The sequence below is a fragment of the Dryobates pubescens genome, chromosome 20, assembly GCF_014839835.1.
Source record: "Dryobates pubescens isolate bDryPub1 chromosome 20, bDryPub1.pri, whole genome shotgun sequence".
Lineage (NCBI taxonomy): Eukaryota > Metazoa > Chordata > Aves > Piciformes > Picidae > Dryobates > Dryobates pubescens.
Genome location: NC_071631.1, coordinates 21,185,728 through 21,213,585, shown reverse-complemented (window position 1 = coordinate 21,213,585; position 27,858 = coordinate 21,185,728). Strand labels below are relative to the sequence as shown.

General features: G+C 46.2%; 1 protein-coding gene across 3 annotated transcripts; it reads left to right on the top strand.

Annotated features, from left to right (window-relative positions):
• Nucleotides 1–892: 892 nt before the first annotated feature.
• On the top strand, nt 893–21,087 carry LOC104307704 (myosin-1B). 3 transcript variants are annotated; one of them, XM_054170773.1, is made up of 39 exons: nt 893–1,096; nt 1,188–1,331; nt 1,674–1,830; nt 2,398–2,425; nt 2,524–2,641; nt 2,722–2,814; nt 2,928–2,991; nt 3,073–3,171; nt 3,275–3,378; nt 3,456–3,594; nt 3,816–3,934; nt 4,034–4,183; nt 4,813–4,983; nt 5,654–5,963; nt 6,758–6,786; nt 7,019–7,057; nt 7,348–7,435; nt 7,522–7,639; nt 8,454–8,577; nt 8,663–8,799; nt 9,223–9,478; nt 11,155–11,397; nt 11,505–11,681; nt 11,767–11,912; nt 12,000–12,090; nt 12,179–12,568; nt 13,176–13,302; nt 14,040–14,158; nt 14,483–14,679; nt 14,980–15,163; nt 15,250–15,415; nt 15,586–15,710; nt 15,905–16,213; nt 16,315–16,518; nt 19,207–19,332; nt 19,428–19,598; nt 19,688–19,792; nt 20,073–20,168; nt 20,893–21,087. In XM_054170773.1, exons 1-39 carry the CDS (start codon nt 893–895, stop codon nt 21,046–21,048), a joined length of 5,823 nt encoding a protein of 1,940 aa, XP_054026748.1. In that variant the 3' UTR covers nt 21,049–21,087. The 3 variants fall into 3 exon arrangements, with proteins under 3 accessions (XP_054026748.1, XP_054026747.1, XP_054026746.1); XM_054170772.1 differs by lacking the exon at nt 6,758–6,786 and having other exon boundaries at nt 6,984–7,057; XM_054170771.1 differs by lacking the exon at nt 6,758–6,786 and having other exon boundaries at nt 5,654–5,977; nt 6,986–7,057.
• Nucleotides 21,088–27,858: the final 6,771 nt, after the last annotated feature.

Here is a 27,858-nt window from a genome sequence, read left to right as displayed (position 1 = left end):
TATAGGTGAAACTGTTCTGAAGGAAAAGTTGACCAGTTATCTGATTTCCACTGAGAGGCCTGCCATAGCTGAAAGTATTGATAGAGCTTCTAAACTGACTATAAAAAGCTATTCAAAATCCAAATTGCAGGTGATGAACCCAGATGAATTTAGGCTAAAAAAGTAAACTTAAAAAATGGATAAGTTTGGAACAGTATTCATTCTGGAACAACACATCTGAATTCCAGTTATTGACCCAATATGTCTTTACACGGTAGTGGCTGAATGCAAGTGGCACAGTTCCTGTTAGGAAAAAGATCAAAGCAGAGAATATCAGCTTTGTTTGCTAGCAGATGGATCTGTGGAATAGTTGAAATACTTGACAACTTGGACTATTTTACCCCAAGGGAATGTCTTTAATGAGAAGTGCTAATAATATCAGCTTTTCTCATAGCCAGTGCAGTCTGCCTCTGCCAGGGCTTTATTGGAAACACAGCTCATCATCTGAAAGGTGCTAAACAAAAAAGACATGAGAGGCCTTCCAAAGTTTCAGAATTGGGAATCTCTTGCGAGGGCAGTGCTTGCAGCCTTGGAAAGCAGCTGTGTATTCAGCAAACAAGTTAATTCAACAAACAAGTGGGGAAAAACCACAGAAAGCATTCCTTTGGAGTCATTCCATAAGCCTAGGGATCTTACTACATCAAACAGAAATAAAGGGAAGAAAATGATAGAACAGAGCTCTGAATGAGCAAAAAACTGAACAATCTGAATCAGTTGGTTCATACACAAAGCAGAGCACCAACTAATCCACTGTGCTGTGGCTGTCCTTTCATCATACACTACTGTAATGTATTTTCTACCCTCACAGGTACTTGTTGTACTACCCCTAGTGAAGGGAAAGCAAACAGCAGCCATGTCGTCAGACGCTGATATGGCCATCTTTGGGGAGGCTGCTCCCTACCTCCGCAAGTCAGAGAAGGAGAGAATTGAAGCCCAGAACAAGCCCTTTGATGCCAAGTCATCTGTCTTCGTGGTGCATGCAAAGGAGTCCTATGTGAAAAGCACAATCCAGAGTAAAGAGGCAGGAAAGGTCACAGTCAAGACTGAAGGTGGAGAAGTGAGTAAAAAAACCCCAAAGAACACTTAAGAATGCAATCTAATCCTACTGTGGGCTTTTAGATGGCAAATATCTCTCCTGTCTTTGTCAGACCCTGACTGTGAAGGACGATCAAATCTTCTCCATGAACCCTCCCAAGTACGATAAGATCGAGGACATGGCCATGATGACCCACCTGCACGAGCCTGCCGTGCTGTACAACCTCAAAGAGCGTTATGCAGCCTGGATGATCTACGTAAGTAGCAGCAGCAGGAGAAGGTTCTTGCTTTTGAGGAGCTGAAGACACCTGTCTATCTCTCCAAAGATTTTCCTAATTTCTTGACTTCTTTTCTCCTCATTTATCTATTTCTCCTTTCTTTCTTGAATGTTTTCCTCTTGCTCTCTATATCCTCTCCCTTTTCTCCACATTTTTACCTTTTCTGCTCATGTGCTATATGTTAGCCATCCTCTGACAGGTCATTCCTCCACTTTGTGTTCTCTTACTATCCTAGTCTCCCCAGAACATTATTCACCTTTGCCTTATCTGTCAACTCTCCTCAGCTTTCCAAAACTAGCTTCATGTTCCCCTTCCCCACAGACCTACTCGGGCCTCTTCTGTGTCACTGTCAACCCCTACAAGTGGCTGCCGGTGTACAACCCGGAGGTGGTGTTGGCCTACCGAGGCAAGAAGCGCCAGGAGGCTCCTCCACACATCTTCTCCATCTCTGACAACGCCTATCAGTTCATGCTGACTGGTGAGTCCTTGACATCCCTCACAGCAATCTAAACCTAGAAACCTCACTGATCTCCCTGAAGCATGTGACAAGCCAGCTACAAACATCACAGAGATGTTTGTCTGAGAACTTGATTGAGTTATGCAGGAATTCATTTGCAGTGAAACTGACCCAGAAGCTTGCCTGGGCTCAGCACTGTGTCTTGTTTGCACTTTATTGTATGAAACCCAACACTCTGCACTGCACAAACATTATCTGACTGCTACGTTTTGCATTGAGAAGAGAAGAACTGCAATTCCATATAACCTCTGCTTGTACACAGGTAGGCAGCTGGGTTAGATTTCTTGCTGAGAACTGTGTGAAGGGCAGGTGGGCATAGAGCTTCTGTGAGGACTACTCTATACCTAGTTGTCAAATTATGCTGTCTACTGTTGGTATCTGGAAGGGAATAAGGTAGTCCTGGATTATTAACTACTTGGACTACTACTCATGGACTTTTTAGAAGAATCCCCAACTTCCATTTACAGCTGTACTTCTTGTTTAGCTTAGGACAACTGCTAACATTCTCTTTGTTTCTGCCTCTCACAGATCGGGAGAACCAGTCCATCCTGATCACGTAGGTACCCTCCCTGCTCGGGTCCCCGCGGGGCTGCCTGGTGCCAGGGGACCTCCTGCCTGACCCCAGGCTCTGTGCTTCTCCCTTTGCTTTGGCAGTGGAGAATCCGGTGCAGGCAAGACTGTGAACACCAAGCGTGTCATCCAGTACTTTGCAACAATTGCAGCCAGTGGGGACAAGAAGAAGGAGGAGCAGCAGCCAACAGGCAAGATGCAGGTGAGGTTCTATGCGTAGGAACCTGCACCTGTCAGACTGATCTGTGAGCTCTATCATGACATTAAGATTTCTATTTTAAGGGGACACTTGAAGATCAAATCATCAGTGCCAACCCACTGCTGGAGGCCTTTGGCAATGCCAAGACCGTGAGGAATGACAACTCCTCACGCTTTGTAAGTTGTGGCCTGGCACAAAACAATTTCTTTCCTGTCAGCACGCTGCCTCCCATATTCTTGCAGTCAGGACTGCCACGAGAGACCTCCACTGACTTTTCTGCTCCTCTCAGGGTAAATTCATCAGAATCCATTTTGGTGCCACGGGAAAACTGGCTTCTGCTGACATTGAAACCTGTAAGTGACCATCCTGACCTGGCTCTTTTCTTTCCAGCCTTCCTTGGTTCTTTGCTAACTCTCTCCTGCCTTCCTTGCCAGATCTGCTGGAGAAGTCCAGAGTCACTTTCCAGCTCAAGGCAGAAAGAAGCTACCACATCTTCTACCAGATCATGTCTAACAAGAAGCCAGAGCTAATTGGTAGGAAAGATCACAAAGGGCTCCAGTCAAGGTCAGGGGACAACACTGCATTCCATTGTGAGCCACTTCCATTTGAGCTGTTTGTGTTTTGTCTGCCTTGCAGAGATGTTACTGATCACCACCAACCCATATGACTACCTGTATGTGAGTCAAGGTGAGATCACAGTTCCCAGCATCAACGACCAGGAAGAGCTGATGGCCACAGATGTAAGTAACACACAGAAGCTTTCTTTGGTGGACTCTCACCTCTGACAGGCACTTAACCCAAGTGATTCTTTTGGCAGAGTGCCATTGACATCCTGGGCTTCACTGCTGAAGAGAAGACAGCCATCTACAAGCTGACAGGGGCTGTCATGCACTACGGGAACCTGAAGTTCAAGCAGAAGCAGCGTGAGGAGCAGGCAGAGCCGGATGGCACAGAAGGTACCAGCAATGCCTGTTCAATAGAGCACAGGTTACACCAAAGCCTTCCTGCTGCAAGCAGTAACTCAGGCTCAGAACCCTGCCCTCAGCCTGCTCCTCTGCCCAGGTGCTACTGTTGCAGAGCAGCGGCGTGTCCTAACCAGAGGTCCTGGCAGGGAGAGCACAGCTCAGTGGAAGAAACAGAGTGAATATTTGATCCTGCTTTATTCTTACATCCTTAGTTGCTGACAAGGCTGCCTACCTGATGGGTCTGAACTCAGCTGATCTGCTCAAGGCCCTCTGCTACCCTCGAGTCAAGGTTGGCAATGAATATGTGACCAAGGGTCAAACTGTGCAGCAGGTAAGTAACAAGTGATGATAGAAAACAGATGGCATGAATAAAAACCTGAATTTCCTCATGCCTCAGATGGGAACTTTTTTCTTTTTTTTTTGTTTTTAGGTATACAATTCAGTTGGTGCCTTGGCAAAATCTGTCTTTGAGAAGATGTTCCTCTGGATGGTTGTTCGCATCAACCAGCAGCTGGACACCAAGCAGCCCAGGCAGTACTTCATTGGTGTGCTGGACATTGCTGGCTTCGAGATCTTTGATGTAAGAGGAGGATCTTCCCAGAACTTCCCTCAAACAGGCATTAAGAAACTGCAGTAGTTTGGGTTTGATATTTAATAATTTTTTTAAATATACTTTTCTTTTACATTGTGGATTGTTTTATTTGTTGGATAATCCTGGCATTCCTGTAGGAATGGCACTCTTTTCCTTCTCATAATCTGCATTATCCCTCAAGGGCTGCAGATTTTTGGAGATATTTGTTGTTGCATGCAGAAGTTAAAATGGCAGTGAAAACAAACACAGAAATGTTGGACAACTGATAGGTAATAGCAGAAAGAGATTTTTGAGGAAGGTAAAATAAGCCATTGTGAAGGAAGATTTTGTTGATGGTGAAGCCAGATACCCTCTGACTTCTTGAGAACAGACTGGCAGTGCAGACAGTTTGAAGCAGATGAAAAGATGTGCTTAGACTAAGCTCTGAAACTCCTTTTGGAGCTCAGAAATATGTTGAGACCCAGCAAAGGTACAGGATGAGACTGCCCAGTCCTGTGACTAAAAATTCAGGATCCCAGTCAGGGAGATATTAATGGGTTGGAAATCAAGCCTATTGGAATCTGGCAGGTGTTTCTGAAACTGAACTGTGCAAGTAAGTAAATCTCTGCATTCTGCAGTTCAACAGCCTGGAGCAGCTGTGCATCAACTTCACCAATGAGAAACTGCAACAGTTCTTCAACCACCACATGTTCGTGCTGGAGCAGGAGGAGTACAAGAAGGAAGGCATTGAGTGGGAGTTCATTGACTTTGGCATGGACCTGGCTGCCTGCATCGAGCTCATTGAGAAGGTTCTTCAACCCTACACATTTAATAGTTTTCCAGATGTAAAATGCAAAAGGAATCTTCTATGCTCAAATTAGATCACTCCAATGTGTAGCATTCTCACTTAACACATCACATAATATTAGTTTTTCTGGGCTTCAATATTTCACATTCATTTTTGTTTGCTTGTTACTTGACTGTCTGTGGGATCCTGTGACATAGTCCATACAATTTACATAGGACAAAAAGTCCTAGTCACTCTTCTGGAGATCCTACTCAAATGCAAGCACTTTGATAGAGCATGCTGAGTGAGGAGATACACTGACTCCTGGTCTAATGTGTTTAAAGACATTGTCTTTCTTGTTTCCTAAAAAAAGCATCTAGTAAGTGTAATATCATCTTTACATCTGAATGCTACTGATGTCCCTCATTTTGCTTTCCATCTTCAGCTAACAAGCAAACAGTGAATGTGCTAAATCTTTATTACATCTCAGCCTTGAAACTTACATTTGAGTTTGTTTTCATATGACTGATGGCACATCCACCAACACAATGCCTGGAAAATTCTACAAACCCAAGAGCAGGCATTCTGAGGAAGGGCTTCTGCATAATTTTTGTCTTCAGTTTCTGTCTCATATACATTTTCTCTGCTTCTCCCTTTCACACTATCCTATCACATGTTCCTATTTCTCCCAGCCCATGGGCATCTTCTCCATCCTGGAAGAGGAGTGCATGTTCCCCAAGGCAACTGACACCTCTTTCAAGAACAAGCTCTATGACCAGCATCTGGGCAAGTCCAACAACTTCCAGAAGCCTAAACCTGGCAAAGGCAAGGCTGAGGCTCACTTCTCCCTGGTGCACTATGCTGGCACTGTGGACTACAACATCACTGGCTGGCTGGAGAAGAACAAGGACCCTCTGAATGAAACTGTGGTGGGGTTGTACCAGAAATCATCCCTGAAGACACTGGCCTTGCTCTTTGCCTCTGTTGGTGGGGCAGAAGCAGGTGATTGCTTTGAAGTTACTTCTACTATAATTTACAGGGCAAATATTATTTACATTGCAAAAATCAAACCCCCAAAACTTCATCTGCTTTTTGGAACTCGTTCACTCTGTTCCATAGAGACCTTTACTACATCTGTAGGCTTGAAGGCCAGACAGCTGTACCACAGTGACACAGGCTGGTTGACAAACCACATTTCTGCAAGATGGAGCATTCCCAAACACTTCAGAGAATGCAATACAATGCTACTATTATGCATACCTTTAGGTGTCAAGATATATAAAGGCTGCATTTGATGCTAACTAGCTATTTATTTAATTACAACAGCACCAAAAAGCATATGAAATACACAAAGCCATAGTCTACCTTGGCCACGCTACCCAAACCTTCCCCCCTCAAACCAGTCCTCAAAATCCCAGGCCTGCATGCCCTCCCTCTCTGTCCCATACCTCCCTAACCAGACCCAAATGATGCAGTGAAAATTAGCTTGCCCAAGGCTGGAGCCAGGCTGCAAACCTCCTCCACACAACCAGAGATAAGGCCTTGCAGGTACAGGAGATCAGAGTGTGAGGGGAAAAAAAGGCAGAACCAAGAGAAATGCCCATTTTTATAGAGATGCAGGACTTACAGGATTGAAATAGCAAAAGATTACACCTTCCAGTGCACCTCTGGAGTCCCTAGTCACATCTGGAGGTACTCAGCTCTGTGGCTCTTAAAGGCATCCAGCTTTAAAACCACAACACTTACTATACCACAGTTTTATTTCTTGTTTGCATTTTCTTAATTTCAGCTGGAAGCCATTTTGCTATCATCTGAAAAAAGGCAGGTCTCAAGTTGTGACTTTAAACACTGTATGCATTGGGCAATTCTGGCCATGTTATTACATTTCTCTTTGTTAAGATGAACGCACAAAATTTTTCAGATTCTAACCATGTGCTTCTGTTGTTTATTCCTTTCTTGTGTTTTTGTTTGTTTGTTTGTTTCGCTGTTGTTGTGGTTTGGTTTGTTTTAATTATTGTTTAGAGAGCGGTGGTGGTGGCAAAAAGGGTGCCAAGAAGAAGGGTTCCTCTTTCCAGACTGTCTCAGCTCTTTTCCGGGTACTGTCAAATAATCATCATCAATTTTACTGGAGAACTGTATAGCAAATTCAGTTCAGTTTAGATTGATCTAACACACAAAACCCTTGTGTGGGGAAAGGCTAAAGGCTTGTGCCTCTTAGTAAAGAAGGTTTCACTTTGAATTCTTGGAAGTATTCTTCCATAACTGCCCAAAAGTTCTGTAAAAAAACCCAACTGATGATGAACTTATTGCAGTGGTTTTATTCCATCTAACACTGAGGTTGTCTAAGTGACATTTTGAAACCCAAGTCTTTGCTTTTGCTCTTAAGGAAAATTTAAACAAGCTGATGAGCAACCTGCGAAGCACACACCCCCACTTTGTGCGATGCCTCATTCCTAATGAAACAAAAACACCTGGTAAGTTGTTCAGATTCAAAGGTGTGGTAAATCTGTTCTCCTCTGTGCAGTACAGTGAGGCAGCAACTCATTGAGTAATCTCTTAGGTGCCATGGAGCATGAGCTGGTGCTGCACCAGCTGCGCTGTAACGGCGTGCTGGAAGGGATCCGCATCTGCAGGAAGGGATTCCCCAGCAGAATCCTCTACGCTGACTTCAAACAGAGGTCAGATTCTGTGTCATCCATCCTCCATAACATCCATCAATGCTGAATAATTTGCATTTCCATGTTTTCTAAATACTGTGGGAGCTATGGGAGGGATTCACTCTTCTTACCTTTAGATATGCTAAGACCAGTTGCCCAAGTTAGTCACACAATTTCTTCCTATTGCTGACCAGAATAACAGACATTTTCAAGGGGCAATTATTCATTTCTGTCCTTGACTCATATTCTTGTATGAGATAAAGCATTTTTTAAGTGACTATCCAGAAATACAGCTGACTAGCTTAGACTTGATTAAATTCTGGGTGGCAAAGTAAGGTGACTTGTAGCCATCAGCAGAGAAATGTGAATAAAGAAACTAGAGGATATTCTAGACTAAATAGTTGAGAAAAACAAACGAAACAAAAGGATCTTGTTGCTAGTTCTGTATGAGCTGGAAACTACTCAGTATGTACTGCCAGAACTGGGGGTGAAGAATTACTTCTGCTCTCCATGTATTTTGTTCTTGCATGTAAAGTTCTTATTTGGAAACAAGGCATTAGATAACAGGACATGTGAGATACATCAGCACTTGCACATGGAAGTAAGTACTCACTCTGTGTTAAGAATTCTGGGACTAAGGAAAGTGCAAGTTTTTTCCTAAAACCACATTTCCCCATGAAAATGTGATTTCTGAAACAAAAGAACAGAGTTCAGGCTCATTCACTTCTCTTCCACCCTTCATCCACCTTCAGAGAATCTCAACAATGGTAGTAGTTAGGAGGAGTTTGATGAAGTTTTCAGGAATCTGACCTTCATACTCCACTTCCTCCCACAGGTACAAGGTGCTGAATGCCAGTGCCATCCCAGAGGGACAGTTCATTGACAGCAAGAAGGCTTCTGAGAAGCTTCTTGGGTCAATCGATGTGGACCATACCCAGTACAAATTTGGTCACACCAAGGTACAAACCCTCCTTGACTCACTCTCTGTGTGCCTGTGGTGTGCTCTGCCTGGCAGTCAGGTGCTGCAATGTTCTCTTGCTCAAGGTGTTCTTCAAAGCTGGGCTGCTGGGGCTCCTGGAGGAGATGAGGGATGAGAAGCTGGCACAGCTCATCACCCGCACACAGGCCATGTGCAGAGGTTACCTGATGAGAGTGGAGTTCAAGAAAATGATGGAGAGGAGGTAGGTAATTATTTTGCCTGCTAGGCCAGTCCTCAGGAGGTTCCAAAGACATTAATTCATTTCAGCTTCTGGAGGTGTTCCTTTTCTTTTAGCATGAAATGGAACCAACCATCTGGACTTCAAAACTGTCCATAGAGTGTTTATACACAGAGGGACCAGACTAGAGCTATACACAGAATACATAGAATACATATAGAATACATAGAATAAACCAGGTTGGAAGAGACCTTCAAGATCATCGCGTCCAACCCATCACCAATCCAACACCGCCCAAGCAACTAACCCACAGCACCAAGCACCCTGTCAAGTCTTCTCCTAAAAACAATATTACATGTAGAGCTTCATGTTATCCATATGAATGTATGCAGCTAAATACATCTTATAAATTTAAAAATATGTAGCATCTCTTCTATTACCCTGCAGGGAGTCCATCTTCTGCATCCAGTACAACGTTAGGGCCTTCATGAACGTCAAGCACTGGCCCTGGATGAAGCTCTTCTTCAAGATCAAGCCCTTGCTGAAGAGTGCAGAGTCTGAGAAGGAGATGGCCAGCATGAAGGAGGAGTTTGAGAAAACCAAGGAAGAGCTTTCCAAGTCTGAGGCCAAGAGGAAGGAAATGGAGGAGAAAATGGTGGCCTTGCTCCAAGAGAAAAATGACCTGCAGCTGCAAGTGCAGGCTGTGAGTATTGCTAACGTTTTGCAATGTCCTGTGCAAAAGGTTAAGGAACAGACACATTACCCCCAAACAGTAAATACTTAAAAAATATACACATCCTTTATGAAACAGGAAGGAAAATCACAAAGAAGATTTAAGCTAAATTTGTGACGTGTTATTGTACTTTTAAATCAAGAGAGAAATAGGCAGTTTCTGGTTCCTAAATACTACCATTTGCAGCAAGACCCTTTCAAATCACAAAGGGCAACTTCCAGCAGCAATTTTCATCTCTTTGTAAGAATGTATTTGTTATATAAATTTTGATATCATCTGGTGAATGAAGTTGAGATTTGGAGAATCAAGTGGATTCAGGTGGAGTAGGAGGGGCTGAGAGTGTCAGGCATTTCTCTCTCCTCTGTGTCTCCTCAGGACAAAGACTGATAAAAGTGGAAGTGAAGTCCTCCTCTTCTTCCCTAGAAATAAAAAAAGTAACAACAATAATCTCCTTAACATATTTTTACCACTAATGACCAGAATTAATGTAACACCATTTTGATGTCTAAAGGACAGAAGTCTGCATCTGAGCCAGCAGCCTCAGGTTTTATTTATCTTTGCCAATAAGACATTCATTTGCTGAGAGTATGATGCAAGTTATCCAGCAGTGTCCATGGTTTTGGCTGAATGGACTGCACTGTGATATCCTGACAGACTTTGAAATCTACATGAGGCAAACTCCAGCCTAGCTTTCTTACTGAGCTATAAAAAGTCTATTCCAGGATGGTGTTCATAGGATCCCAGGATGGTGTTCATAGGATCCCAGGATGTTAGGGGTAGGAAGGGTCCTCTGGAGATCTTCCAGTCCAACATCCCTGCCAGAGCAGGACCATAGAATCCAGTGCAGGTCGCACAGGACCTGCACTAGACAAGGCTTGGAAGTCTCTAGAGAAGGAGACTCCACAACCTCTCTGGGGAGCCTGTTCCAGTGCTCTGTGACTGCAGTGCTCTCCAGACTTCACCCCCTCAGGTCTCTCAGCCTTTCCTCACCAGGCAGTGCTGCAGTCCCTTCACCATTCTAGTAGTCCTCTGTTGGACTCTCCAGCAGATCCCTGCCCCTCCTGAACTGGGGATCCCAAAACTGGATGCTGCCCTTGTTGAAGCCAGCCTCCCTTCCAAACAATTCTTGACCACAAAGACTACAAAAATGTCTGATGCTGCCTTGGAGATTGTGATCTTGTCACAGAATTTTGCCAAAAATAAATACTAAATTCCTACTCAGTAAATATATTTGGGAGAGTTGCAATAAGATTTTCTCAGCTGGATACTGGAGATTTTAGCATTCCAGCTTTAAACATGACATGCTTAAAAATCTGCTTGCATGCTTCTCTGAGTAGCACTACAATCCCAGCTTCCAGGCCAATCAAATGCAATACGAATAAAATTATTCTAAGATACAAGGGAGATACCTGATTTCAGACTTCAAATCAATGTTGGAGTTGCATAAGCAGTTAATAAGCTCTTTTAAAAAATGCTCAGAGCCTGTATTTTCAGCTGGAGGCAGCCCAAGGCAAATAGAGAGATTTAGTACTGAAGTTTAAATAGGAAGGATATTGCAAAGCTGTTTTGAAAAATAATAACCACTTGTTTGAAATAAGAAAAAGGAATTCTTTGAAAATTATTGTATTCAAATGATTCACATCTAGGAAGCTGATGCGTTGGCTGATGCTGAGGAGAGGTGCGACCAGCTCATCAAAAACAAAATCCAGCTGGAAGCCAAAATTAAGGAGCTGACAGAGAGAGCAGAAGATGAAGAAGAACTAAATGCTGAGCTGACAGCCAAGAAGAGAAAACTGGAGGATGAATGCTCAGAGCTGAAGAAAGATATTGATGACCTGGAGTTAACACTGGCCAAGGTGGAGAAGGAAAAGCATGCCACTGAGAACAAGGTATGAGGCAGGAGGAGTCACTCACAACTCAGCAAAGAGCACTGTGCTCTTCCAAGACTTCTGTACTTTATACTTCCTTTATTTACACCTCTCCCTGCTTTTCAAAGGTGAAAAACCTGACAGAGGAGATGGCAGCCCTGGATGAGACCATTGCCAAGCTGACAAAAGAGAAGAAAGCTCTCCAAGAGGCTCATCAGCAGACACTGGATGACCTGCAGGCAGAGGAGGACAAAGTCAACACTCTGACCAAAGCCAAAACCAAGCTGGAGCAGCAAGTGGACGATGTAAGCACACAGGCAAAGAGCAAGAAGAGGACAGGTGTGGAGTTTGAGCTGTGTGGCAGAGCACTGATGGCCTTCTTGTCTTTAGCTGGAAGGGTCCCTGGAGCAAGAGAAGAAACTGCGCATGGACCTGGAGAGAGCCAAGAGGAAACTGGAAGGAGACCTGAAGATGAACCAGGATTCCATCATGGATCTGGAAAATGATAAGCAGCAGCTGGATGAGAAACTGAAGAAGTAAGTGAGGCTGTGGGGCAGCTGAGCACTGTGCTGCTGAGCTTGTCTCGTTCCTTTGAGCTCTAACATGGTTTGCTTTGCCCAAAGGAAAGACTTTGAGATCAGCCAGATCCAGGGCAAGATCGAGGATGAGCAAGCCCTGGGCATGCAATTGCAGAAGAAGATCAAGGAGCTGCAGGCAAGTCTCTGTTGCTTCCTCTCTTTCACCTAGACTCAGGTCAGGCAGGAGAAGGCCATGGGTGTGAGGGGTCTCTCGTGTTCCCCAGGCTCGCATTGAGGAGCTGGAGGAGGAAATTGAGGCCGAGCGAACCTCTCGGGCAAAAGCAGAGAAGCATCGAGCTGACCTCTCCCGGGAGCTGGAGGAGATCAGTGAGCGCCTGGAAGAGGCAGGAGGGGCTACAGCAGCTCAGATTGAGATGAACAAGAAGCGTGAGGCAGAGTTCCAGAAGATGCGTCGTGACCTGGAGGAGGCCACGCTGCAGCACGAGGCCACGGCTGCCGCCCTGCGGAAGAAGCACGCGGACAGCACCGCTGAGCTCGGGGAGCAGATCGACAACCTGCAGAGGGTGAAGCAGAAGCTGGAGAAGGAGAAGAGTGAGCTGAAGATGGAGATTGATGACCTGGCCAGCAACATGGAGTCTGTCTCCAAAGCCAAGGTACTACTTCACAGTAATTTGAACTTAAGGAACAACTCATAGTTTGACATAGGGATTTGAGTTACTCTTACTTTAAAAGAAATAATTGCAATTTACAATTAATGTACTTTATTTTGGCATTGGCATAATAAGATATTTCATCCTTCAGATGATAACTAAAACGTCTTACCTGGGACCAGTAAGGGACTGTATGGTCTCATTGCTTGGTTCAGAATATTGTGGTGGTGAAATGAAAGACACTGATCAGTCCGTTAGTTTCTTCTAAAATGTAAATTACTCCTCCCTTTCTCTACCCTTCTTATTTCTGTTTGGATACTTTTCCCTTAATTAATGCAATGACAAAACCACTAAGAGCCCAACAGAAATTTACATTAATTCCTCATATCAGTGTCCCATCGTTCTTCTTGGCCATTGAAAATGTGGAGGCACGTTGATAAATAATACAGGTGTTGGAACTGGGGATGCATACTTCAGAGGAAGATTTAGCAGATGATACACTTTGGTCTTACTTCTAAGTTAATGGCTTCTTTTCTGCCATTTCTAAAACTTCAGGTTCTCAGTAATTACATTTTAAACTCTCAATTGTTTTCCTTCTCCCTGCACACAGGCAAACCTGGAGAAGATGTGTCGCACCCTAGAAGATCAGCTGAGTGAAATTAAGACAAAGGAGGAGGAACAGCAGCGCACAATTAACGACCTCAGTACTCAGAGAGCTCGGCTACAAACAGAGTCTGGTAAGACATTTCTTTTTTTAAGGGAGCACTGCCTGTAACCTTGGCTTTAAAATGAAAGGTCAAAATGGCCTGGGGGTCTTGCTGGAAACTAAAGCTGAATTTGAGCCAGAAATGTGCTGTGGCAGTGCTAGGCTCCTCAGTATGAGACAGATTTGGACAGCCTGGAGCAGGGCCAGTAACATGTTAAAGGGGCTAAACAACCAGTCATGGGAATAACCTCTCCAGGAGAGTGGTAGAGTCTCCACCACTGCAGCTTTCAAAGACACAACCGGATGGAGTAGCAATCTCATCTAGGAGCCATTCCCATGAAAGGTGGGACAAGATGATCCTCTAATGTCCCTTGCAACCCGAACTATTCTATGATTCAAAGAAGAGATTATACATCCCATGACCGAGACTCCACTCTTCTGCTTCCCAGGAGACACTAAGCAGAGATCAGTGATACACCTGGTTGCATACATGATGTAACACTTGTTCTGTAAGCTTCAGGCTTAAAGTGAACACTGGACTTAGTGCAAACTTAGAGTCAGGCTATTCAGACACTGGAGAAGGGGGCATCATGTATCTCACTTCTTGCATGTAAGATCAATTGTTTGCATACTTAAAAATGTGGATAGGTCTCAGTGACTAGGATTCCAGGAAAGGAAAAAAAGTGTTTTATGTGCATTTTAATTATCAAGATTAACACTTTTAAATAAGCCATTAAAAGATTCTTTTACTCATCTGAACTCTCCCAGGTGAATATTCACGCCAGGTAGAGGAGAAAGATACTCTGATTTCTCAGCTGTCAAGAGGCAAGCAGGCATTCACCCAGCAGATTGAGGAACTCAAGAGGCACCTGGAGGAAGAGATCAAGGTGAGAAGGCTTTCCAAATGTCATAGTATCCATTGGATTCCTTCTGTCAAGGAGGACCTTCAGAAACAACTGAAATTACAGAGCCAACAAGATGAGAGGGACTAAAATGAACCACGTGGGCAATGCAGCACAGGACTTCCCACACTGCCTTTGGTGACCCTTACATGCAGTCTGTCTATGACGACTTCTGCTGCTTCCTGCCTCTTCCTTTCCCATTCAGGAACTTGCCATCCTTCTCAGAGAAGAATGAGCCAGTGTCTGTCAGCATTCCACTCAGGACATTTCCCAGGGTATCTCCATTCTCTTTCTACTATTTCCCCTCAGGCCAAGAACGCCCTGGCCCACGCCCTGCAGTCTGCTCGCCACGACTGCGACTTGCTCCGGGAGCAATATGAGGAGGAGCAGGAGGCCAAGGGGGAGCTGCAGCGAGCCCTGTCCAAGGCCAACAGTGAAGTGGCTCAGTGGAGAACCAAATACGAGACGGACGCCATTCACCGCACGGAGGAGCTGGAGGAGGCCAAGTAGGTGGTGTCAGGGTGTGAGGAAGCCAAGGGAGACAGAGATTCAAAGGCAATGTTGAAAGAGACACAGCCAGACACTCCAGGGAATAAGTCATGGATTTGATTGAGGAAGGGTAACAGAGATGGAGAATCTTTTTCCTGCACAAAGTTGAGTGGCTTAGTAAAGGCAAATGCAGAGGACAGGATAAGTTAAAGCCTTCACTCTGTGTGGCTGCAGACTTCAAAACAGTTAAGGTTGCTCTGGTGAAAACCACAATGATTCCTCTGTGCTAACTCTGAGCTGTGCTTGTCTCCCCCCAGGAAGAAGCTGGCACAACGCCTGCAGGATGCAGAGGAACATGTTGAAGCTGTCAATGCCAAATGTGCCTCTCTGGAAAAGACAAAGCAGAGGCTGCAGAATGAAGTGGAGGACCTGATGATTGATGTGGAGAGATCAAATGCTGCCTGTGCAGCTCTGGACAAGAAGCAGAAGAACTTTGACAAGGTCTTTTGGGATCCAGCCCTGGGGTTCCAGGGCAGAGCATGTCCTCCTGACCAGCACACCCATACTCACATCCCATTTCTCTTCAGATCCTGGCAGAATGGAAGCAGAAGCATGAGGAAACACAGGCTGAGCTGGAAGCCTCCCAGAAGGAGTCTCGCTCTCTCAGCACAGAGCTGTTCAAGATGAAGAATGCCTATGAGGAGTCCTTGGACCACCTGGAAACGCTCAAGCGGGAGAACAAGAACTTGCAGCGTAAGTGCCTGGCCCTCTGCTCCTGGATGGGCTTCCTTGCCATCCACCACCCCCACTGCTCCATATGGCTCTGTGCCTGCAGGTGACAGAGGTGCCTGTCAGGTTGGTGTGGCAGGGCCCTTGCCATGCTGCTCTGTGCCTGCCCCTGCCATTGGTCTTTGCTTCCACAGAGGAGATTTCCGACCTGACGGAGCAGATTGCCGAGGGAGGAAAGGCAATTCATGAGCTGGAGAAGGTCAAGAAGCAGGTTGAGCAGGAGAAATCTGAACTCCAGGCTGCTCTGGAGGAAGCTGAGGTACAGAAGGATTATTTATTGCTGGTTTACACATCTTGTATCTCATTATAAACACTGTGAAGTCATTCCCAGACAGAAGAGGAAGCATATTTCTAGAAAAGTGCAGAGACACTATCTAAACATGACTTCCCTTTCTACTCAGAGCTTCAGGTTCATAATTTCTCACTTAAGTATTCCAATTTATTCTTGTCCAGGCCTCCCTGGAACATGAAGAGGGGAAGATCCTGCGCCTCCAGCTTGAGCTCAACCAGGTGAAGGCTGAGGTTGACAGGAAGATAGCAGAGAAGGATGAGGAGATCGACCAGCTGAAGAGAAGCCATCTCCGAGTGGTGGAGTCCATGCAGAGCACTCTGGATGCTGAGATCAGGAGCAGGAATGAAGCCCTGAGGCTGAAGAAGAAGATGGAAGGAGACCTGAATGAAATAGAGATCCAGTTGAGCCATGCTAACCGCCAGGCTGCAGAGGCACAGAAGAACCTGAGGAACACTCAGGGAGTGCTGAAGGTCCATTGAACATAAGTTGCTGACTGATAAATGTCTTAGCTGGTATTTTCAGTGCCAAACACTTCTGAATCTTCTTACACTTTCTTTCAATGGCTCTGCAGGATACTCAGATCCACCTGGATGATGCTCTCAGAACACAAGAGGACCTGAAGGAGCAGGTGGCCATGGTGGAGCGCAGAGCAAACCTGCTGCAGGCTGAAATTGAGGAGCTACGAGCAGCCCTGGAGCAAACTGAGAGATGTAGAAAGGTAGCTGAGCAGGAACTGATGGATGCAAGTGAGCGTGTGCAGCTCCTCCACAGCCAGGTGAGTGCAGCTGGTGAGAAGCTACATTCTTGGTAATAGGGCAACACTTGTAAGCTTTATTCCAGTCACACTGGAAGCTCAACTCTGAAGATAAGAGTTAGCGTTTTGGAAATATTCACCACAATCACACACAGAACCACACAGAATGCATCAGGTTGGAAGGGACAACCTGTTCCAGTGTCTCAGCATCTTCATAGTAAAGTTCTCCCTAATGTTCAGCCTAAGTCTCCCCTGCCCTACTTTCAAATAATTTTCCCTTCTCCTATCACCACAGGCCCTTCTAAATAGTCCCTCCCCAGCCTTCCTGTAGGCCCCCTTCAGATATTGAAATATAGCTATAAGGTCTCCCTGGAGGTTCCTCTTCTCCAGGCCAAACAGCCCCAGTTCCCTCAGCCTGCCCTTGTAGGAGAGCTGCTCCAGCCCTCTGGTCATCTTTGTGGTCCTGTTCTGGACCTGCTCCATGTCCTTCTTATGTAACAAGCCCTAGAGCTGGACAGAGCACTGCAGGTGAAGTCACAGCAGAGCGGAGCAGAGGGGCAGGATCCCCTCTCTCCACATGCTGGCTACACTTCTTTTGGTGCAGCCCAGTCTGCCACTGGCCTTCTGGGCAGCACTAACATGATACTCCAACAATACTGGTAAGGTAATGATACTAAGAGGGTAATGAAAGATCTTTGCTCAAAAAGTGTGTACATTGCCTGTGTCCTCTGGTTGTATTTGATGAAACCCATGCTGCCACATTCTCTGCATCTTAACCCCCAGAGGGCAGACACTTAGTCACAGGCACCATATATTTTTTCAGTTACACATGCCAAATGATTTTCCATTGTAGCAGTCAGGGGCTGAAACTCTGACACTACAGCAACATTCATTCCTTACACAGCTGAAATGTCACACCAGGGGATCCTCATAGACTTGCAAAAATCTGCTGGTTCACTCTAGCAAGAAACTGGGGATGAACTGCTTGGCTAGGATGTAGCCTATGTCAAGTAGACTTTGACATGAGCAATGTATCACAGCAGTCACCCAGCAGGCAAGTGTTGAAACCTATGGAGTATGTCCAGCCAACATGGATTTAGGAAGGGCAGGTCCTGCCTCTCCAACCTGATCTCCTTCTATGATCAGGTGACTGTCTGGTGGACGTGGGGAGGCTGTGGATGTGGTCTACCTGGACTTCAGCAAGGCCTTTGACACCGTCCCCCACAGCAAACTGCTGTCTAAGCTGTCAGCTCGTGGCTTGGACTGCAACACTCTGTGCTGGGTTAGGAACTGGCTGGAGGCTGAGCCCAGAGAGTGGTGGTGAATGGTGCCACATCCAGCTGGCAGCCAGGCACCAGTGGCATCCCCCAGGGATCACTGCTGGGCCCCATCCTCTTTAATATCTTCATTGATGATCTGGATGAGGGGATTGAGACAGTCATCAGCAAATTTGCAGATGACACCAAGCTGGGAGCAGATGTTGGTCAGTTAGAGGCCAGAAGGGCTCTGCAGAGGGACCTCGACCGACTGGACAGATGGGCAGAGGCCAACAGGATGGCATTCAACAAGTCCAAGTGCCAGGGGCTGCACTTTGGCCACAGCAGCCCCATGCAGAGCTACAGGCTGGGGTCAGAGTGGCTGAGAGCTGCCAAACAGAGAGGGACCTGGGGGTGCTGGTTGACAGCCACCTAAATATGAGCCAGCAGTGTGCCCAGGTGGCCAAGAGGGCCAATGGCATCCTGGCCTGCATTAGGAATAGTGTGGCCAGCAGGAGCAGGGAAGTCATTGTGCCCCTGGACTCTGCATTGTTAAGGCCACACCTTGAGTCCTGTGTCCAGTTCTGGGCCCCTCAGTTTAGGAAGGACATCGAGACACTTGAAGGTGTCCAGAGAAGGGCAACAAGGCTGGGGAGAGGCCTTGAGCACAGCCCTGTGAGGAGAGGCTGAGGGAGCTGGGGTTGTTTAGCCTGGAGAAGAGGTGGCTCAGGAGTGACCTCACTGCTCTCTCCAACTACCTGAAAGGTGGCTGTAGCCAGGAAGGGGTTGGTCTCTTCTCTCTAGCAACTAGCACCAGAACAAGGGGACACAGTCTTAAGCTGTGCCAGGGGAAGTTTAGGCTGGAGGTGAGGAGAAAGTTCTTCACCGAGAGAGTTGTTCGTCATTGGGATGTGCTGCCCAGGGAGGTGGTGGAGTCCCCATCCCTGAAGGTGTTCAAAAAGGGATTGGATGTGGCACTTGGTGCCATGGTGTAGTCATGAGGTCTGTGGTGACAGGTTGGACTTGATGATCTTTGAGGTCTCTTCCAACCTTGGTGATACTGTGATGTCTAGTTTCAAATGCTAAAAGTAGGAATCCATTCTACTGACCTTTTTTCCCCTCTTTTCAGTCAGTATAACTGGATTCCTTTTTCCTAATTATCTTGAAAAGAAGGCATTTTGCTGTCTTTCCTCACTCTATTTTTATTTCTTCCCTGTGCCAGCCATGGTGGATAAGATGTGGCACAGATCATATTTCTAAGTAATCCTTTTCAAAGGAATAAATGAATTGTTGGATTAACAAAGGGCATTGTTCAGCAGTGACAAGAAATGTTGCAGAAAAACCTGCAGTAATGACTTCTCACAGAATGATGTCTGAAATATTCAAAATGCTGGAATGTGCTTGATTTGAAATAATGAGCTAGCAAAACCAAACCTCTGATACTTCGCTGCAGAACACCAGCTTGATCAACACCAAGAAGAAGCTGGAGACAGACATTGCCCAAATTCAGAGTGAAATGGAGGATACCATCCAGGAAGCCAGGAACGCTGAAGAGAAGGCCAAGAAGGCCATCACTGATGTGAGCTGGGGACTCCTTTTGGTGCTGATTGTGGAGGAATTCTGCCCCAAAGTGTCTCCAGCACCAAAATGGCTTTGACCCTTTGCTCTCCTCAGGCAGCCATGATGGCAGAAGAGCTGAAGAAGGAGCAGGATACCAGTGCCCACCTGGAGAGGATGAAGAAGAACCTGGACCAGACGGTGAAGGACCTGCAGCACCGTCTGGATGAGGCTGAGCAGCTGGCCCTGAAGGGAGGCAAGAAGCAAATCCAGAAGCTGGAGGCCAGAGTACGTAGTAGGGCTGGGATTGGTGTGTGAGTGAGGAGATCCCTTGGAGAGGTGTGAGGGAAGCTGCAAAGTTGGGCTTCTCCTTGCAGGTGCGAGAGCTGGAAGGGGAGGTGGATGCTGAGCAGAAGCGCAGTGCTGAAGCCGTGAAGGGTGTGCGCAAGTACGAGAGGAGGGTGAAGGAGCTGACCTACCAGGTAAGGCAGGAGACACCCATGGCCTGACAGATCCTTCTTGCAGGAAGCCAATATGTAGCCCTTAGGGAATTCTTTCTGTCCCAAATCACAAAGTTAAAAAGGAGAAGACTGAAGATCAGAAGAAATCCTCTTTCTGCTCACATTAGGAAGGCCTGCGCTACCAGCTCTGTCCTACTGGACAGCGGCAGCCAACAAGCAGAGTTACTTTCTGTTTCACATAAAGGGCATTCAAAAAGGAGGGATAAAAAAGGTGCTTCACTTTCTTGTCCTTCTCTTTAAGTCTGAAGAAGACAGGAAGAATGTTCTCAGGCTTCAGGATCTGGTGGACAAGCTTCAAACAAAGGTGAAATCCTACAAGAGACAAGCGGAGGAGGCTGTAAGTATAGCTCTGTGCAGTCAGTCCCCACCCAGGTAGAGGTGGAATTCTGTGCTGCTGCTTCTCTCTGCACAACTGCTCAAATCTTTAACTTTTTTTGTTTTTCTCTTTGCACACTCTGGAAGGAACAGCTGAGCTGTTCTGGCTGAAGGCCTCACAGGTCTAGAGGGCTGTGAAATACAGTTTCTGTGAGCAGTACTGTAGCACAAACAGCAGCAAAGGCTCAGATGAGAACCATGGGAGTAGATCTCTGTTTCCTTTCACCATCTTTATTCCATGTTTCTGCTTCTCAGGGAAAAAAATAAAAACCTTGCAAAATTTAATACATTATTTTATAGCAGTAAATAAAAGATGAATGGAAATATTGATATATTGATTGGAAACAACTGCAATTAGATGTAATTATTCAAACAGCCCACAGTGCATTAGCACAGAGATCTTGCTTCAACAGGAGACTGGACTAGTTGATCTCTAGAGATCCATTCCATTCCCTAATATTCTGTGACTCTGTGATTCATTGATTCTATTCCTTTGGACTCCCCAGCTTCACCAGTGACAACGACACATCACAATCTTCTCTGGGTTTAAATAATTTTATGTTTTTAGTTTTTCACTATGTAATGGCAAAACACCAAGGCATGCCCAGTGCAGTGCTGCAGTAGGAACATTATTAAAGCATTTTAAACCCTACTTTCTCTCTCTCTCTCTCCCTCTCCCCACACAGGAGGAGCTGTCCAATGTCAACCTCTCCAAGTTCCGCAAGATCCAGCACGAGCTGGAGGAAGCCGAGGAGAGAGCTGACATTGCAGAGTCGCAGGTCAACAAGCTCCGGGCCAAGAGCCGCGAGTTCCAAGGCAAGAAGGCAGAAGGTGAAGAGTGAATGCCTCCAGTGGTGCAAAGTGAGAGGACTGCACACAATGTGAAGTTCTGTCACTCTGATTTTGCAGTCGCTGCCTAGTCCTTCAGCAGTCTCTAGCTAATCAAAGCCTAGACAATAAAAATTGTAGAGCTTTTCCCATGGAAACATTTGAAGTTCGTTGTTGTATTTTAGTTATTGTCCTGAATTCTTAGAACTTTACATTTCCCCTCTCTTATTGAAATGCATTCAGTTAAAATTTTTGCTTCAGGTATTTTCAAACTGTTTCGAGCACTGATAAAGTGATCAAAGCAGACATCCTGCTTCATCCTGCCCACGGAATGCCATTTCAGATTTACTTAAGGGAGAAAATCATTCTCTCTGTGCAGCAGAAAATAATTAACCTGCAAAAATTCTGCTTCAGGAACGCAATAGAGTTTAAACCAAAGGCTCTGCCCATAGAATAAGAATTTATTGCATCTTCTGGTGACCCAATCCAATAATTGATTATTCCATTCAATCATATCTCTGATTTGCAAGAGGTTTGTGGATTTTTTAGGCTAAACCTTCAAATCACTTTGAACATTTAGGTCATTAGAACATAAAGGACATTTAAGCCTAAACTGAGGTCTGCTTTTAACTTTGCTCATGAAAGTGATGCACAAACCAACATTCCAAGAGTAGCACAACCAAGCTGTCAGCCCATGGCTTGGACGGGAGCACACTGCATTGGGTTAGGAACTGGCTGGAGGCTGAGCCCAGAGAGTGGTGGTGAATGGTGCCACAGCCAGCTGGCAGCCAGGCACCAGTGGTGTGCCCCAGGGATCAGTGCTGGGCCCCATGCTCTTTAACATCTTTATTGATGATCTGGATTAGGGCATTGAGTCCATCAGCAGTAAATTTGCTGACGACACCAAGCTGGGGGCAGGAGTTGGTCTGCTGGAGGGTAGAGAGGCTCTGCAGAGGGACCTCAACAGGCTGGACAGATGGGCAGAGGCCAATGGCATGAGATTGAACACATTCAAGTGCCGGGTTCTGCACACTGGCCACAACAACCCCAGGCAGTGCTACAGGCTGGGGTCAGAGTGGCTGGAGAGCAGCCAGGTAGAGAGGGACCTGGGGGTACTGGTTGATGGTAGGCTGAACATGAGCCTGCAGTGTGCCCAGGAAGCCAGGAGGGCCAATGGCATCCTGGCCTGCATCAGGAACAGTGTGGCCAGCAGGAGCAGGGAGGTCATTCTGCCCCTGTACACTGCACTGGTTAGGCCGCACCTCGAGTCCTGTGTCCAGTTCTGGGCCCCTCAGTTTAGGAAGGAGGTTGACTTGCTGGAACGAGTCCAAAGAAGGGCAACGAAGTTGGTGAGGGGTTTGGAACACAAGCCCTACGAGGAGAGACTGAGGGAGCTGGGGTTGCTTAGCCTGGAGAAGAGGAGGCTCAGGGGAGACCTTCTTGCTCTCTACAACTACCTGAAGGGAGGATGTGGACAGATGGATGTTGGTCTCTTCTCCCAGGCAGCCAGTACCAGAACAAGAGGACACAGTCTCAGGCTGTGCCGGGGGAGGTTTAGGCTGGAGGTTAGGAAGAAGTTCTACACAGAGAGAGTGATTGCCTATTGGAATGGGCTGCCTGGGGAGGTGGTGGAGTCACCATCATTGGAGGTGTTCAGGAGGAGACTTGATGGGGTGCTTGGTGCCATGGGTTAGTTGTTTAGGTGGGTTGGATTGGTTGATGGGTTGGACATGATGATCTTGAAAGTCTCTTCCAACTGGTTCTATTCTATTCTATTCTATTCTATTCTATTATATTATATTCTCTGTATTATGTTCTCAGAATTCCCCTGGACCTTCCAAAGCAGTCAGGCAGCCACTTAGCTTCTATTTAGTCTCCGGGGCAATCCACAATCCAGATGACTTTGCCTCACGTAGAATGTGGATTTTCATTCATTGTAGACATCAGCATACATCAGAGAGTCCATGGTCACCTCTTTGAATACAAGGAGAAATTGCTGTCACTTTCTCTGTCATAATCTAATAGTTAGGGCCCAGCCTGAACAGACTTCAGCCACTGATGTTGTCTCATGATTGTGTCATATTCCCCTTGGAAATAAGACAACTGGGGAAGTCAAATCAACCATTCCTGTTGAAGATCTTCTGCTGTGCCTTCTTCAGGAATGAAAAATAAAAATAATGTGCAATAAGAATGCTCAGATGGTCTCTGTGGAATCACAGAGAATAGACTCATCCCAGAGAAGACTCACTGCACTTTACAGACCCAGCAGTGGCTAGCATAGAGTAGCAGAGGCCTGTCCAAGTCCTTTGTTGACTGGCATGATGAACCTGACAACTTGTCAGAGTTTTCAAGCAGTAAGTAAATTCAATCGTCTTCATTTTGATTAGGGCTATATCCCAAATCTTCCTTCCTTGTCTCTCCTGTCTGCTCAGGACTCATATCCTCTTCCTTTCATACACCAGTGTCAACTGGGCACTGAGGCTCTGGTGCTGTCTGCTGTGTTTTGAAGAAGTCCAGAGATACGATGAACAGCACAGTGTAGATGCTTTCCTCACAGCAAGCTTCTGTTTGTAGTTTCTTCATTTGTCTTCCACTGAGTAATCTAGCCCATAATGCACCTACCATTTTGGCACTGAGCTGCCACTGTTTCAGACCAACTTTACTGCCATTGTACTTACAGAATTCTAGAATCATGGAATCATCTAAGTTGTTAGACACTTCAGATCACTGAGTCCAACCTAGCATTGCCAAGTCCACCACTAAATTATGTCACTAACCACCACACTTCTGCGTCTCTTAAATCTCTCCAGCGATGGTGACTCTAACCCTGCCTTGGGCAGCTTGACCTAGTGCTTCTTAAACATTTTGGTGAAGAACTTTTTCCTAATGTCCAACCTAAACCTCCCTTGGTGCAACTTGAAGCCATTTCTTCCTGTCCTATCACTTGTTAGCTGGGAGGCCAATCTGCACCTTGCTCTGACCTCCTTTCAGGTAGTTGTGGAGAGCAATGAGGTCTCCCCTCAGCCTCCTTTTCTCCAGGCTAAACAAGCCCAGTTCCCTCAGCTGCTCTTTATATGACCTATTCTCCAGACCCTTCACCAGCTTCATCATTATTCTTTAGATATGCTTCAAGATCTCAGTGTCCTTTTTGTAGTGAGGGGCCCAAAACTGGGTACAGTATTCCAAGTGTGGCCTCACCAGTGCCATGTACAGAGAAAAGATCACTCACTGCTTAGTCCTGGTGGCCACGCTGTTGTTGGTGCAGGTCAGGGTGCTGTTGGTCTTCTTGGCCACCTGAGCACATGCCAGCTCATGTGCCTACCCTCAGCTGTCAGAGGGAGTTTGTAAGCCCACAGGCAGGAGCAGGTAAGACTATTTCTGTGGGACAGCCAACACCTCATTGTCCATGGACATGAGCTGGTGTGGTCACAGGGCTGTGCAATGCTGTGGCAGGCACAGCAAACCTCTTTTGGCTGCAGGTCATATGTACACTTCATCTGTGTCTAACAGGGTGACTGTGAGGAGTTAAACCCTGAAGAAGAGGCTGGGCAATAGCTTCTCCCTCTCTTTGCTAGGCTGCCACACCTTGCAAACACTGCAGACTATGCCAACAGAAGGACTGCAGCAGGTCTGCTCCTTTCAGGTTCTGGACATTAAGTGACACCACCAGCACCAGAAAAAAAATGATGAAAGCTGTCAGCAAGGCCTGCCTGGCACCACAACATTTACAAATGGCACAACAACATGTTGATGAGGTCCCAAACATTTTGCTAACACCACTAAAAACATCAAGCTTGACTCTGCTTCCCCTCTAAGTGCATCTGAGACCTCCCCCACCTGTATGTGTCCCACATCCGTGTGATCGTGCCGCAGCTGTGTTTTAGCAGCCCTGCTCTCATCTCCTTGCCCCACACTTGCTCACACTCTGTGTTCACAAAGCAGCACTACCAAGCATCTGCACCCCATCAGCCCAGTTCTGCCTTCCACACACCAGAGGCAGTCTGGAGGGGAACACTGCCTAGTACCTGGCAAGGAGACCCTTGCAGTGCCAGACTATGCCCATTACAAAGCAGTGCCTTTCAGCCAAGTCTTAAAGCAGAACAGCAATATGGAAAAAAATATCTACATATCTAAATATATCTAAATGTCAACTATTCACTCACAACCATCCTTCTACACCTGAAGGGAAGCAAAAGCAGTAAGGGAATAGCTCAGTCCTACAAATGCTTTTATAGAAAGAAGAAAATAAGCCTTTGGTTCAGCCATGACTCTGCCTTGCTGACTTCTGCTGAACCTCTTCAGGGTATGACGTGGTAAGCTGTACAGAGTGGGACTGACAGAAAAGCTGATCCCACACCTGGAAGAGCTGACACCAGCAAATGTGAAGCAGGACAGGCACAGGAATGAATCCCAAAACATCACAAAAGACCTGGGTGTATGCCTCAAGGTCTTTCTTCCACCTCCTATTGCAGATGCCACACTGTTTCCACAGAGGCAGCCCAGCTAGCATGCAGGCAGCATCTGAGCCACCTGTGTTAGGATTTGTGATTAAAACTTGTCTGCATGCCCACAAAGCAGCACCAAGACAATGGTGGCATGTGCCTGCTGGGAATACATCTGCAGCCTTGGCACTGGCAGGACCTGAGGGCATGGAGCTGCAGCAGCCCTGCCATTCTCAGGCTATCACATCCAGCCTGTTCTCTTCAAAACCCCTGGGCTTGCTGTCACAGAGCACCCCAGCATTTCCTCAAACAGCTTCAGCTGGGAAGAAGGGTAAGGGAGCTAAAATAAGTTGGTGAAAGGTCTTCCCTGTTACATATGGAAGGAAAGGGCAATAGAATTTGTTTTGTCTGTTTTAGAAACCAGAGAATCACAGCACATTTCACAAATGCCACTGTCTCTACAGCCTTCCTCCCAGACATTTTCATAGCCAGAAGTGCTTGAGGGAGCTGGATTCAGATGTCTCAGAGAGCAGTTTCAAACTGGTTGGCTGGCCAGGTAGTGCTGAGTTGCCACAAGAGGAGCAGGCCCCTGAGGTCAGCCCTGTGACCTGCGCAGCTGCGCAGCTACCCAGGCATGAGGAACAGGAGTGCAATAAAGAACAGCACTCATGACTCTGTCAGGAAGTCACTTCTCCACTCCTTACTGCCAACTTCGAATAGCAAAGCATAATGTTGATGTTTCAGACTGTGGCAGCTTAGGCTGGGTGCCTTTAGAAAGAACCACAGATTTGAGACCTCCAGTGTCCAGTGGGTGGACACAGGAAATAGTGCATTTCTTCCCCTAAATCCTGCATCCCTATAAAGCTGGCCGAGAAATCAGTTTCTTTCTCTCTTTCTTCTCTCTCTTCTCCCATGGGAGACACCTTTTTATCGTTTTTTACCATGCAATTATGGCCTAGAAATGGAGGGGTAGTGCAGCCCTGATGGGCCTCGGGAGAGAGACACAAGGAGGGGCAGTTCAGATCTGGCCAACTTGAACCAGCCTGGCAATGTGGGGAGGAAGAAAGAGGCTTGGGGCTGGGGCTTATGGTAAACTCCAGGTGGGGGAAGAAAGAGCACTGAGGTTTTGGTCTGAAGTGGCTGGCCTGGTGTAAAGGGAGTTTTGTGTAAAGCTTCAGCTTAATAAGCTTGTGTGTTAAGCCTAGACTGTGGATTTCGTGTGTATTTTATATGCTTTGCTACACTCACCACTATGTAACTGTAGCTTTGTAGGTTTGTGGATAGCCTTTACATGCAAACTTTCCATCACTATCCAATCCTTTGTGAGAGTGTTATTCTTTTGCCCCTTTTGGAGCAATAGAGCAAACTGCATATTAAACCACAACGCAGATGTAGAAGATACTTTACAAAAGAGCATCAGAGTCCTTAGCGCTAGGCAAGCTCTTTCTGACACCCTGGTTATCATTACTCAGTACATTAATGATTTTAAATAATGATAGCTGTTTCATAACCTGCCAGCAGCTCTATGAAGAAGGATCACAAGGGTATATGGGACATGACTTAGGAGGGGTGTGAGGTTACACAAGCAGTGTGAGGACATGAGACCTGTTGAGGCAGGGCTGAAGGGCTCTGCTGGGCACTCAGAGACCATCCCCAGGGACACTCGTATGTCTGCAGCAATGATTAGCCCTCTCAGAACTCTCTCATATAACAACTTATAACACTTAACTTCTTGAAGAAAGGTGATACATCTTCTCACATGGCTTCTTGATATTCATTAAGGCAATACCAGCTGCTTTTCCCACCTATTTATGATTCTTCTCTAGGCTCCGGGATATCATTTCCCTTCACCAATGTGATTTCTCTAGGTATATTATACACACTAGTGTGGCCTCAAATTCTACTCTTTGGCAGCTTCTACTTTTTTCCCCAGCACAGACACAGTTACCTGCAGCACTTTTGAATGCTTAGCGTTCTACTAGACAGTTTCCAGGTCTCCAAAAGCCAGGCACTTTTAGTAATTGCTCACACTCCAGAATCAATAGTTCCACTGCTGGAACTTTTTGGAAATCTTGTGTAAATCCCAGGCAGTCCCAGCCACTTGTTACTATTCATTTTGCCTTTGGTAACAAGGAGAATGTGCAATTGTTTTACCAGCTGAACAGCTGTGGCACAGAAATCAAGTTGGGTTTATTCCCATCACTTTTTTTCTCTGCTTCTACGAGATAGCATCCCAAACAAGCAACAAAATTTGCTCTTCTACCACGAAAAGAGACAGGTGTGAGACCAGTTCGAGGTGGGAGCAAAGAATCTGTATTATTTCAGTTGCTCCTGTCTCTATTTCTGCCTTTGCAGACAGAATTGCCTTGGATAAAAGTGGTT

What these genes read in the sequence shown, in the direction of transcription:
- LOC104307704 (XM_054170771.1), top strand. Translation starts at nt 893, where the DNA reads ATGTCGTCAGACGCTGATATGGCCATCTTTGGGGAGGCTGCTCCCTAC. An exon ending in AAGCAGGTGATTGCTTTGAA is followed by an intron (nt 5,978 to 6,985) that starts GTTACTTCTACT and finishes TATTGTTTAGAG; the next exon opens with AGCGGTGGTGGTGGCAAAAA. An exon ending in AAGAAAATGATGGAGAGGAG is followed by an intron (nt 8,800 to 9,222) that starts GTAGGTAATTAT and finishes ATTACCCTGCAG; the next exon opens with GGAGTCCATCTTCTGCATCC.